Consider the following 12,745-nt stretch of genomic DNA (forward strand, 5'->3'; position numbering starts at 1 on the left):
TTAAAGCCTTAAACCTTAGAATACTTAATAAGCTGTTTGCAAACACCATAAGAAAATCTTAATTTCCCAATGATTTACAAGCAAGTTTCTCCCTCTGGAACATATAACCAGAATTAATTTACAGTTCTCCTATGAAAATAATTCCTAACAGGAATTTTACTAGGGGACATGCACATCATAGCTCTGAGTTTCCTTTTTCAGTGCCACCACACATTGAGCTGCGCCTCTTTCCCTCCAGATCTCCTTACCGCCTGCCACGTGTGATAGCCATTGTGCTAACCTAGGACTTATTCCCTAAATGTGTGACTGCGCCCTCATTTGTTCCCCGCCTCCTGTTCCAGGTGCTCCACATGGTGCGGAACGCCAAGCTGGTGGGCCAGTCCATCATCGCCTACCTCCAGAAGAAGGGCTACCCTGAAGTTGCACTCCATTTTGTGAAAGACGAGAAGACTCGGTTCAGCTTGGCTCTCGAATGTGGCAACATTGAGGTGAGACGTGGCGCCAGCTGTCCTCCAGCCATCTTCAGGAGGGCTTGCACGCAGATCTAAGACCTAGAGGTGTCTCTCAAAAGGCTTCCACGCTTCCTCCCCTCCCCCCTCAACAATCTGTAACTAGCTAGGTCTTTAATTAAGCAAATCCACTCCTTCATTCCTTCATTGTCTCCTTTTTTTAAAGCAAACTTGCCTTTTATTGGCAAATTCTGTCCCAACATTTGACTGCTAAGCCATAAAATGCTAAATCTTCCTCTCTGTAGCTCAGTGGTGGAGCATGAAGGTTCCAGTTTCTGTCTTTGGTGAACTTTTACTTACATGATCTCAAGAAGCAGGGCTGGGAACTGCCTCTGCCCTGCCCCCTTGGGGTTGTCTAGGTATTAACCCGAGGGCTGTGTTGTCTAGGTATTAACCCGAGGGCTGTGTTTTTGGTGCTCTTTTAGATTGCTCTGGAGGCAGCCAAAGCCTTGGATGATAAGAACTGTTGGGAAAAACTGGGGGAAGTGGCCCTGCTCCAAGGGAACCACCAGATCGTGGAGATGTGTTACCAGCGCACCAAGAACTTTGACAAGCTCTCCTTCCTGTACCTAATTACGGGCAATCTGGAGAAACTGCGCAAGATGATGAAGATAGGTTGGTCTCTACAATGAATGCTTCTTCCAGCCCATACGGAGCCAGAAACTTTAGATGATTCAGGAATGTATTGTAAAAAAATATAATTGCATGCAACAGACTGGCCACCTTTGCAGATGATGGTAAAACTGGATTTCTGCCTTGTCTCAGTTTACTGTGAGCCAGCAGCACAGTTTTACTTACTCCTAACAGTCAAGGACTGGGAAATGGTGTTAACCTCATAACAAGACACATTCATCCCATCCCAGTGCAAGGCAAACCATGTGGAATCCTAGACATGGAAGGTTCTTTGTAGGCTGGCAACTGACCACCAGCCTTGATGCAAGGGGAAAAAAGCAGAACGAGATGCGTAGTAATGGGAGGTGGCTGCCCTTTTGCAACTCATGAATCCACTTCAGGTTGAGAGAGGGGAGATTTGTAGCAGCAGCAGCAGCAGCAGCCAGGAATGCTGCAGTGAGCTGATGCTTGAAACTCCTGAGTGAGAGTTGGGTGTGGAGGTGACCCATTTCCCCCTTCCCTTGTTCTTTGTTGCAGCCGAAATCCGGAAGGACATGAGCGGCCACTACCAGAATGCCTTGTACCTTGGGGACGTGGCTGAGAGGGTGAGAATCCTGAAGAACTGTGGACAGAGTGAGTAAGCTGGCAATGTGAGCTTTGGGATTCCTAGAAAAATGAGCTCAGATTCTATTAACAAGAGCACAAGAGGAGCCTGCTGGATCAGGCCAGTGGCCCACCTGGTCCAGCATTCTGTTCTCAAAGTGGATAACCAGGTGCCCCCTTATGGGAAACTTGCAAGTGGAACCTGAGCCCAAGAGCCTTCTCCCCTTCTGTGGCTTCCAGCAGTTGGTATTCCGAAGCATTGCTGCCTCCCAACTTTGGAGACAGGGCATTGCCATCATGGGTAGTAGCCACTGGTAGCCTTCTCTCAATGAATTTGTCCAGTCCTCTTTTAAAACCACCCAAGTTGGTGACCGGGGACACGGGTGGCGCTGTGAGTTAAACCACTTGCTGATCAGAAGGTCAGTGGTTCAAATCCCCGCGACAGAGTGAGCTCTCGTTGCTCGGTCCCTGCTCCTGCCAACCTAGCAGTTCGAAAGCACATCAAAGTGCAAGTAGATAAATAGGTACCACTCTGGTGGGAAGGTAAATGGCATTTCTGTGCACTGTTCCGGTTTGCCAGAAGCGGCTTAGTCATGTTGGCCACATGACCTGGAAGCTGTACACCAGCTCCCTCGGCCAATAAAGCGAGATGAACGCCGCAACCCCAGAGTTGGTCACGACTGGACCTAATGGTCAGGGGTCCCTTTACCTTTACCTTTTTAAGTTGGTGACCAGCCACAGGAGAGAGTTCCATCGTTCAACTAAGAGCTGTGCAAAGAAGGGCTTTCTTTTATCTGTCCTCTTCCCTCCCTCTGCCTCCTGTTAAATCCCATCCTTTCCAGGCCGAACAGGGTAGCAGCTATGGAGCTGTTTCCATTTGCATGACCAGACTACCCTGGAGAGTTTCCCACCATTCTGACCTTTCTCTTGCTTGCTTGCTTGTCTCTGTCAGAGTCCCTGGCCTATCTGACGGCTGCAACCCACGGCTTGGATGAGGAAGCAGAGAACCTGAAAGAGACCTTTGACCTGGAAAAGGAAACGGTTAGTGCAGGACTATGGGCAGGCTGGGCATACCGTTCTCCCTTTGCCTAACACTGGTGGAAGAATTTCAGTTTGGGGGCAGGAGTGGGAGCTTACAAGTCTGTAGTTTACCAGAGCTATTGACCCGAGTCTCTCTCAGGTTGCATCACGAACCCCTGGCTCTGCATCTCAGAATGCATAAGCATTATCACCCACCTGCTTGCAGTTTGAAGCTTTCTCCCAAACTGACCTTGGGCTGAAATGGCTGTGTGGCTCCCTGCCTAATTCCCAGTCAGCCCCTTCCTTGTCCCTGTGGAGAGTCTGCAAATTTACATGGAGGGTTGAAAGTTCTTTGTTTCCTCCTCTTCTTCCAGATCCCAGAGATAGACCCCCATGCACAATTGCTCCAGCCCCTTGCTCCCATCATGCCCCTGGACACCAACTGGCCTCTGCTCACTGTCTCCAAGGGCTTTTTTGAAGGCACAATTGCCAGCAAAGGTAAGGAGGCCTGGACATTGTTACTGGCAGGCTTCCCCTTTCTCAGATTTTGCAGGGCAGGTGGGGAGTGGCAGGGGCTCCCGGGTATTGAAGCTGCTCCTGTCGGTGGCTGCTGCTGTCCTCTGTGGAGGCCAGAAATGGCTGCTGTCAAACAGGGCCACTGTACCTCAAGCCGTGCCTGTTTTCTTGAGGCTGCAGAATCCCACCACAAGACAAATCAGTGGTCTTGTTCTTCTCTGCAGGCAAAGGAGGCGCGTTGGCTGCTGACATCGATATAGACACAGTAGGCACCGAAGGCTGGGGAGAAGATGCTGAGCTGCAGCTGGATGAAGGTGAGAGCTCAGCGGTGAAATCCCATGAAAGCCAGGTTTTCTTGGCCGCTTGCTGGTTTAAGTGCAGTTTGCAACATGCAACGCAGATGTCACTGCGTAGTATCTGTACAACATAAAAATTGAAACAATTGTATGATTTTGATTGTAATACTAAGGACTGCATTATAAGATTCTCGTAACAGCAGCAGCATCAAAAATAAGAGAGGAGAAAATCAGCAGCAGGGTGTTTAAAGTATGAAAGCAGTGCACAAATCCTGAGTCTCCTCTCTATCCAATGGTAGCTCTTAATTCTGGCCACCCACAGAAAATGACAGACCCAGCTCTCTCCAAGGAGCTTTCCTTCCCTCTCCCGGGACTCAGATAAACAGCTGCAAATAAAACGTTTTGAATGCATTGTAAAGTGCAATATACAATTGGCACACTAGATGGTGACCGTGAGCTATAGCAAATTCAATGTGTTTTTCAAAAGGTTTAAAAAACAAACACATTTTTTGCGTTTTTAATGTGTGTAGATTCCACCCCAGTCTCTCACTCTCTGAAGCTTTCCTGCTTTGCATTACTTAATAAAGGTGTTTCCTTTCCACCATTTACCAATGAAGCAACCCAACCACTTCCTGTTTTTCTATGGGGTGCATGTCGGCCCTTCTTAAACTCCCCCAATCCACGCTCTGTCCCCTTACAGATGGCTTTGTAGATGCTGGGGAAGGTTTTGGAGACGAAGCCCTGGCTAAAAGCCAAGAGGAAGGAGGTGGGTGGGAAATCGAAGAGGACCTGGATCTTCCCCCTGAACTGGTAAGTATGGGTTTCATTCATTTTAACTGGTGGGATGTATTGCAGCAGGACTGGAGGAGAGGGGAGACTAAAAGCAAATTACACATCTCCCCTTAAGTCCGTCTCACTCTTGGCCCATTGAGTCTGGACCATTTTCTTCCTGGCAGCCACTCTCTAGGATCCTAGACCGCGAGGGGCCTTTTCCCTTTGTCTGCTGCTATCCCAGTTCCCCTTTACCTGGAGGCTCCAGAGATGAAATCGGGGACCTCATGCATTCAAAGCATAATCCGCCCCATTTCTGAGCTCTGGTTCCATCATGGAGAACATGGTTGTCATTGACTACCACGTGAGCTATGTGAAACCTCCATGTGTGGGTGCAGTCTACCTCTCAGATATCTTCATGCACTGGAACATGGGGAACAGAAGCACGCATGTGCAGGGAAGATGGGGAGTAGCTCAGTCAGTAAAAGCATGCAGTTTTTAATCTTGGGGTCGTGGGTTCGAGCCCCACATTGGGCCAAAAGATTCCTACATTGCCAAGAGTTGGAAGAGATGGCCCTCGTGGTCCCTCCCAGCTCTTCTGTGATCAGACATTTGTTGTTGTGTTTCACCACTGGTGTGAATGAGGAAACGCCACTGTTCACGTTGCCGCAGGTGCCATAGTAGGAAAGGAAAACGGGATGGAAACACTAGCATTGTAACCAGGAAAACTTCCATGTCTGAACGCACCGTAACTGCCCCTCCTTCTCTCTCCCCCCACTCGCATTTCTTCTAGGATGTTCCTGGTGGTCCTGCTGGAGAGGCAGAAGACGGCTTCTTTGTGCCGCCCACCAAAGGCACCAGCCCTGCCCAGGTAGGAGGGCGTCTGTGCTGAGACACAAGACTCTTTGAGACCGGGCAGCAGACAGTGCCGAGCCCTACAAGTAGCAGAGAAAAGGGAGGTGGTTAGGGGTGGGCAGGAGCTTGACGCTTCCCTGCATTTCCCCCCAAATGCAAGTGCTGCTCCCAGGCAGCCGGCTGTGATGACAAGCACGCAGCTGAAACTCCCATTAAAAAAAGAAATCCAGAAAGGTCTGCCAGGTTTGGAATCTGCTGCAGCGAAAGCATCCGAGGAGTCTTGTGAATCAGTGCATTGGTCCTCAAGATGCCGCAAGACATGCTCATTTTGAAAGTGTAAAAGATGAAAAAAAGCAACAGGAGCTAATTTCTGAAGGCCGAATTGAAAAATCTGGCCAGACTTGCAGAGCTTTCAAAAAACAAAATAAAATCAGGCAGATCTTTCAGCACCCTTGGGCTGGTTCCTGTCTCACTTCGGTGGAGGGCCGATGGGATAAGTTCACCTCTGCAAGTCCTCTGATTTCTGTGGTTCTAATCGGATCCCTTTCTTTTCTCCCTGCTTAGGTCTGGTGCAACAATTCCCAGCTTCCAGTTGATCATATCCTTGCTGGCTCTTTTGAGACAGCTATGAGGGTGAGTTGCCTGGGGACGATGTCTCTGCACTGGCCTTTATTTCTTTCTCATACAGCGTGTTGAACTTCGGGGCGCACGTCACAAGTGGGGTTTCATCTTTGTTACAAAAGCTTTGTCCCCAGTGAGCCTTGCTTCCTTTCAGGGGGTTGTGACTTCTTGCCTGCCTGAACGTGAGCACAGTTCTATGCGGAAGTGGTTGATTTGGACGCCTGCACAATGTGCCCTTTAAAGGATGTTGTTATTTTTATTTATTTAACTTACTAGTTGCTTTTTTATTTTACAAAAGTAACTCAAAGTGATTTACAATAATTACATTTACATTAAAAGCAGTATAAAACCAAGAAAAATCTGAAACACATTCATATTTTTTAAAGGCAGGATTAAACCCAATGAAAGAGGCCACATGTAATTAAAAGCCAAAGGTGAGCCTGCCCAGGGAGAACATTCCACAAGTGAGGAGCCACCACCGAAAAAGCCAGTTCTCATGCTGCCACCCTCTGGACCTCCAGTGGAGAGGGTACACAGAGAACGGCCTCAGATGATGATTGCAGGCTCCAAGTTGGTTCATGTGAAGAAAGGCAGACCTTGTGGTATTGAGGTCCTGCTCGACATAAGGCTTTATAGGTCACAAACAGCGCTTTGAATCGGGCCTGGAAACTAACTGGCAGCCAACGCAGCTGGGCCAGGATTGATGTTAGGTTCTCAGACCATCTTGCCCATGCATAGGCAAACTCGGCCCTCCAGATGTTTTGGGACTACAATTCCCAGCATCCCTGACCACTAGTCCTGTTAGCTAGGGATGATGGGAGTTGTAGTCCCAAAACATCTGGAGGGCCGAGTTTGGGAATGCCTGATCTTGCCCCAGTGGGCAAAATCGGCAGCACCTGCAATTTCCAAGCAGTCTTCAAAGGCAGTTCCAAGTATAATGCATTGCAGCAACTTAGCCTAGATACAGCAAGCCAAGTGATACTTTTACAGCAGAGGAGAAGAATGAGAGAAGGGGAGGGTGTGTGCGGCAGAACTTGGTTGGGAAGCATCTGGGAGCCCCCCCCCCCCGGTAACACCACCTCTCCCGCTCCCCTTTCCCTGCAGCTTCTCCATGACCAGGTGGGAGTGGTCACATTTGCCCCCTACAAACAGCTGTTCCTGCAGACCTACGCCCGGGGGCGCACCACGTACCAGGCTCTTCCCAGCCTCCCCGCCATGTATGGATACCCCCATCGCAACTGGTAGGTGTGAGCCCCTTGTTCTTCCTGCCGTGACTGGCAGCTGCACTTGGTTGTGGGACCCATGTGCTCACCATGAGCTCTCTAGGTTGCAAGCAGGAAATGGGCTTTGCCATGACCTACTCCTGGCTGCCTTCTGCATGCATGACTGTGGGAGTAGGACTGTTGGCTGATGCTTAACCTCAAACAGAATGAGCTTGTGAGATGCTGCATAGCACCATATCCATTGTTTGTCATACTCAGACTCATCAACATTAGTGGCCATTAACTTAGGCCCATTAATTTCAACAGGTTTACTCAGTCAAGCTTTCTTGGGTGTCCATCCAATAATGAGCAAGTCCTTGAACATCCCTGCATCCCCCTTCCTTGACCAGTTTTACCCCACACCTCATGTTAACCCCTTTTGCTTTGGAATCGTCTAACGAAACGTTGCAGTTCAAGCATCTGTCGTAGGCCAGTCCTCACACTGCCGCCTCATTTTCTAGGAAGGACGCCGGCTTGAAAAACGCTCTCCCAGCTGTGGGACTGAAGCTGAATGACTTGATTCAGCGGCTGCAGCTGTGCTACCAGCTCACCACAGCTGGCAAGTTTGAGGAGGCCGTGGAGAAGTTCCGCTCCATCCTCTTGAGCGTGCCGCTGCTGGTGGTGGACAACAAGCAGGAGATTGCGGAGGTGAGCTGTCGATTCATTCACATCATCTGAAGCAGACTCAGCCCACTTGTTCTGTTCAGAAAAAGAGAAGCCTTCTTGCATGTTTCCCAGAAGTGTGGTGGTGCTGTGGTCTAAACCACCTGCGGTTAAAATCCCCACAACGGAGTGAGCTCCCATCGCTCTGTCCCAGCTTCTGCCAACCTAGAAGGTTGAAAGCTTGCCAGTGCAAGTAGATAAATAGGTACCTCTGTGGCAGCAAGGTAAACAGCATTTCCCTGCACTCTGGCGCTTGTCACAGTGTCCCGTTGCGCCAGAAGCAGTTTAGTCATGCTGGCCACATGACCTGGAAAGCTGTCTGTGAACAAACACCGGCTCCCTTGGCCTGAAAGCAAGATGAGCACCGCAACCCTATGGTCACCTTTGACTGGACTTAACTGTCCTGGGTTCCTTTACCTTTTTACCTTACTGTACTAAAAGAACACCACCTTGATTCTGCACTGGGACAAACTCAGTTCAAACACTTTAATCCGTTGTGCAGATCAAGTGTGTTGGCAATGTTGCTGCACCAGACATCCACTCATTCTCCTCTGCTCAGGGGTATAGGATAGGCTGAAAGGCCCACCCCAACAGCATGAAATCTGCTCTCTCCCTACACTCCCCCCTCCAAATCTCCTGTTTTTATTTCAAGCTTTACAAAGCACCGCTCCCCAAATTTTCAAGCCTCTGTTTGTAGCTAACGTGCCCTGGCTCGTTCGTTCTTTTGTTCTGACAGGCCCAGCAACTGATCGCCATCTGCCGGGAATACATTGTGGGGCTGTCCATGGAGATCGAGAGGAAGAAGCTGCCCAAGGAGACCCTGGAAGAGCAGAAGCGCATTTGCGAGGTAGGGCAACCCTCCTCTCTCTCCATGACCTCACACCAAGGGTGCAAAGATTGGGTTACCTAAACCATCCTAGCTGTTACAGTCTGCCAGAAGGCAACACTTATGCAACTCTCTGTGGACAAGAGCACCAATAATTGGCTGAGAGATCAAATGAACACCATTAATTCTATCAGGGGTGGCCAACCCCCAGTTCAGGAGCCTGATCTGACCCTTAAGCAACTGGCTCAAGACCCTACTAATTTTGGCAGTGATGGCAGCAAAAAAAACAAAACAGAGTAGCGGGCAGTGCTGGAATGGGAGGGGCTAAGAGCTCTGGTGGGGATGCAAATCACCCTCTTCCTGATTATCTGAGTGACATCCTTCCCAGCTGACCTACATGGATCAGTTGAGGAGGGTGGGGGCCGTAGGGTTGGCCACACCCACCACTGCCCTACAGTCCCCGGAGAGTTGGTCAAACCTGAAAGCAGGCCTCGGGCCAAAAAGAGTTAGCCATTTCTGATAGCAAGTTCAGAAAGCAGTTGCATTTGTGGGAAAACCCTTATCACAGTGGATGCGAGGACCCCCATCATCTGCCCCACAGCCTGACCTTATTAATGGTGCCATTGTCTCTTGAGTCCATCTTGCCTCTTACCCTGAGTAGCAGCAGCCCTCCAAGATCTCAGACAGAGGTCATTCACTTACCCTGGTACCTGAAACCTTTTAGCTGGTGGTGCAACATCCATGCCGCATGCAAAACAGCTTCCCTATCGCTGAGCTGCAGGCCTGTCTCCTGCACAATTGAGCAGTGTCCCAACCAAAGCAAACTCCTTTTTGGAACTGCATCCTTCTTCCCAACAGATGGCCGCCTACTTCACCCACTCCAACCTGCAGCCCGTCCACATGATCCTGGTCCTTCGCACAGCGCTCAACCTCTTCTTCAAGCTCAAGAACTTCAAGACGGCTGCCACCTTCGCTCGCCGCCTCCTGGAACTGGGGCCCAAACCAGAAGTGGCTCAGCAGGTAAATTCCCAGAGGAGCTGCTCAAAGCCGTCATCTTCATCACCTTCAAGGGCTCTAAGCACAAAGGGCAGAGGGTCTTTTGAAGTGTAATAAACCCACGTTGAGGTTCCGGAACAAGATATAAAATATCTGAAGAATGATCCCTTGGCGCAGGAGTAGTGCTACTATGACACAGGCCAACTTTGATGGATTGCGGGGGGGGGGGGTTAATCACCTGATGGCATGATAGTTTCAGGAGACTACCCACCTCTCAAAGTTGACTTGTGGGGAGAGAGGTCTGCTTTGCCATGGCGTTCCATGCAATGCACTTCCAAGGCAGCAGTCAGCAGAATTTAACTTGCCTTCCAGTAGCTGGTAAGCTGACCAAGTCAATCCTGTTAGCTGCAGAGGTCTGCTTCACCATTGTGAAGGGCATGTCCTGGCATCTGCAGCACCCAGCAGGATTGTACTCTCCACTTGCGGGGCATGCACTTCTGCTATCTGCAGGGGTCTACTGAAGCAGCCAGGATTGAACCCCCACAGGCCAAATCGCCCTGCTGACCAAGACTGGCCCGTGAGCTGGAGGTTTCCCACCTCTGCCTCCGTACAATTATGTAAAGTCCCTTTTTCGATTGTTTACACTCCAGGGGAATCTTTGCAGTGCAGTCTTTCCCCTGCTCATTCTAAAGTGTTGAGACAGAACATTTGGACTCCCAGGCCGTCTATCCTGTTTATCCTGCTTAGTTTTCCTCTTTCTCCGCCACCATTGCAGACACGCAAGATCCTAACTGCGTGCGAGAAGAACCCCAGCGACGCCTACCAGCTCAACTACGACATGCACAACCCTTTCGACATCTGCGCCGCCTCCTACCGGCCCATCTATCGGGGCAAGCCGGTGGAAAAGTGTCCGCTCAGCGGAGCTTGCTACTGTCCTGAGTTTCACGGCCAGATTTGCAGAGTCACAACTGTAAGTGCCGTCTCCTTCTCTCCAATACTGGCAGTAACTCTTTCTTTGGAGACTTTTCAGCCTCTTTTGGTTACCTCTTGGCAGCCTTTCTCGTGGTCTTCGTGGCAAGTTTAGGGCATCAAGGGTGTCCACATGCTGCTGCTGGCAGATGCTGTGTTTTGACAGAAACGGGCTGAAGCATCACTCTATACATGCTGTAACTAGTAGGGTGGTAGTAATTACTACTAGTTACTACCACCCTACTAGTACTAGTTACTACTAGTAGTTACTACTAGTAGTAGTAGTAGTAGTAACAACTAGTTGCTGTAACTAGTAGGGTGCACCACTTTTGAATCTGGGAGTGTACCTTCTCTTATTCCTCTATGCTTAAAAAAACCACCCTATTATTATTTTTATTATTATGTAGATTAGTAACCCAAGTAGCTCCCTTCTGCTTGCAAGGATAGTTAATAATGGCACCCTCCATCTGCAGTCTGACATGGCGCAGTCCATTCTACCTCTGCAGGACTGTACCATCTCATTTTGCTGCAGGTATAGATAAATAAGGCCTCAGCTTCCTCCTGTTGGGGTGGGAGCATTAATCTTCCCCATCTCACAGCATTGAGAGGCCTGCTGGCTACGAGTTACTGCTGGAAGGGAGAATTTCTCTAGGGTAACCCTCCAGATGGTTGTTGAGATTACAACTCGCATCGTTCCTACCCACAGGCCATGGCTGGTGGGAGTTGGGAGTCCCAACGGCGTCTAGAGGGCCAATGGCCCTGCAGGGAGAGTTTCAGAGATGAAGTGCTGGCAGCCTGTTGCCCCTGAATGCAGAGATGCCTCAATTTTCCCACTGCTCTGGATTGGCTCACGTCACATCCTTACATTGTCATGAGCTCCTGCATCCCAGCACTTGCCAGGTTTTGCTGCAGGAGGGGAAGAACTGCCCACCCTCCTCTATTTTGCAGGGCTCTGTGTAGATCATGCCTCTCCTTGGTAGCCACCCGGATGATGTGGTTATCAAAAGGTTTAGCATCTTTGGACGGCTATATCATCAGGCTGGCTACCCTGAGCCTGGAAAGACCTTGTTTTGAACCCAACACTTGAGTTTCAGAGACACACACACAGTGTGTCACATCCATAGTCTGGAAGTGCTTAGAGGAGCGAGAAATTTCCCTGCTTTCTGAGGTTCAGAATGAGGCTCTCCCTGGAGCAGCACAAGGGGCTCTTGCCATATTAAAAGGACCCCTCGGTTCCAAGTCTAGGAGGCGCTAACCATGTCTTTGTTTGGCTATGCAGGTAACAGAGATCGGTAAGGATGTCATTGGCTTAAGAATCAGCCCCCTTCAGTTCCGCTGAGGCTCTCCTGTGACCAAGCAGCTTTCTACAGGCATCCAGTTTTTTTCAAGTTCTACTTTCGGCTGCTGCCCCTTGTACCTCCCCTTTTCTGCTACCATCAGTATGCCCCCTTTCCACCTGTGCTCACCAGGCCCTTTGGAGCTGTTCAGATGCGAATCTTCAGTTTCAAGTGTGCAGTCATAGCCAAGCCATCAGGGTGAACGCTGTGTGTCTCCCTCCATCCCTTTCCACATGTAGCTTCCATGAGAATCTGGGGGCTGGAATGGGCCCCTCCCAGGATCCCACCAACTTTCTTGGATGTTTGTTGGGGATCAGGACTTGGAAGATGCTACCAGAGACTGCAATAATTGGGTCGTCTATTCATTAGAAGAGGCATTCGAGGTTTTACGCCTCATATGCGGGGGGCCAAAGAGTGAGGGGCTGAAACTCTACTCCACTCCTTTTTGTATTCTTCCCCCTCCCCACAAAAACTCCCTGTCCCTTTCTCTCTGCCCCATCTCCTTGTTTTCTTTATTAACACTTAATAAAGTGAAATCACCCAAGGGGGAAATGAGAACGTTGTGCTCATTGTGGTTTCAGAAATATTCTGTTGGCGTAAATTTTCGGGAGGTGGAGGAAACCTTAACAAGGGGTGCATACACCAGATGATATAGTGACATCTCAGATGGCGATGATGTCCTCAGGATGGATTGGTCATACAGAAACTCACAGAAACATCTGCCTGCCCTTCAGGTCACACCGGTTTTCTTTGCATTAGTCAGCAGCAGAGATATAGTAGAATGGCTACAAGCCATGATGGTTGTCTTGTGCTGCTGAATGCCAGCTGCCCAGGAGGCGAGAGTGCTCTTGTGCTGGTTTTCCACTGTAAAAACATGATGCTGGACTAG

At 49.7% G+C, this 12,745-nt stretch overlaps 1 protein-coding gene across 1 annotated transcript in view; it reads left to right on the top strand.

Annotated features, from left to right (window-relative positions):
• COPA (COPI coat complex subunit alpha) overlaps positions 1-12,414 on the top strand; it is a 31,899-nt gene extending 19,485 nt beyond the window's left edge. The window contains exons 19-33 of the mRNA XM_081892219.1: positions 342-488; positions 935-1,124; positions 1,659-1,754; positions 2,677-2,765; positions 3,119-3,242; positions 3,485-3,574; positions 4,257-4,366; positions 5,121-5,198; positions 5,747-5,815; positions 6,908-7,044; positions 7,527-7,713; positions 8,465-8,575; positions 9,413-9,574; positions 10,326-10,520; positions 11,799-12,414. Coding sequence (XP_081748345.1) covers positions 342-488; positions 935-1,124; positions 1,659-1,754; positions 2,677-2,765; positions 3,119-3,242; positions 3,485-3,574; positions 4,257-4,366; positions 5,121-5,198; positions 5,747-5,815; positions 6,908-7,044; positions 7,527-7,713; positions 8,465-8,575; positions 9,413-9,574; positions 10,326-10,520; positions 11,799-11,858 — 1,845 coding nt within the window. The 3' untranslated portion in view covers positions 11,859-12,414. The remainder of the gene's footprint in view (positions 1-341; positions 489-934; positions 1,125-1,658; positions 1,755-2,676; positions 2,766-3,118; positions 3,243-3,484; positions 3,575-4,256; positions 4,367-5,120; positions 5,199-5,746; positions 5,816-6,907; positions 7,045-7,526; positions 7,714-8,464; positions 8,576-9,412; positions 9,575-10,325; positions 10,521-11,798) is intronic.
• Positions 12,415-12,745: the final 331 nt, after the last annotated feature.

The sequence above is a fragment of the Podarcis melisellensis genome (genome assembly GCF_964234715.1).
Source record: "Podarcis melisellensis genome assembly, chromosome: 16".
Taxonomy (NCBI): domain Eukaryota; kingdom Metazoa; phylum Chordata; class Lepidosauria; order Squamata; family Lacertidae; genus Podarcis; species Podarcis melisellensis.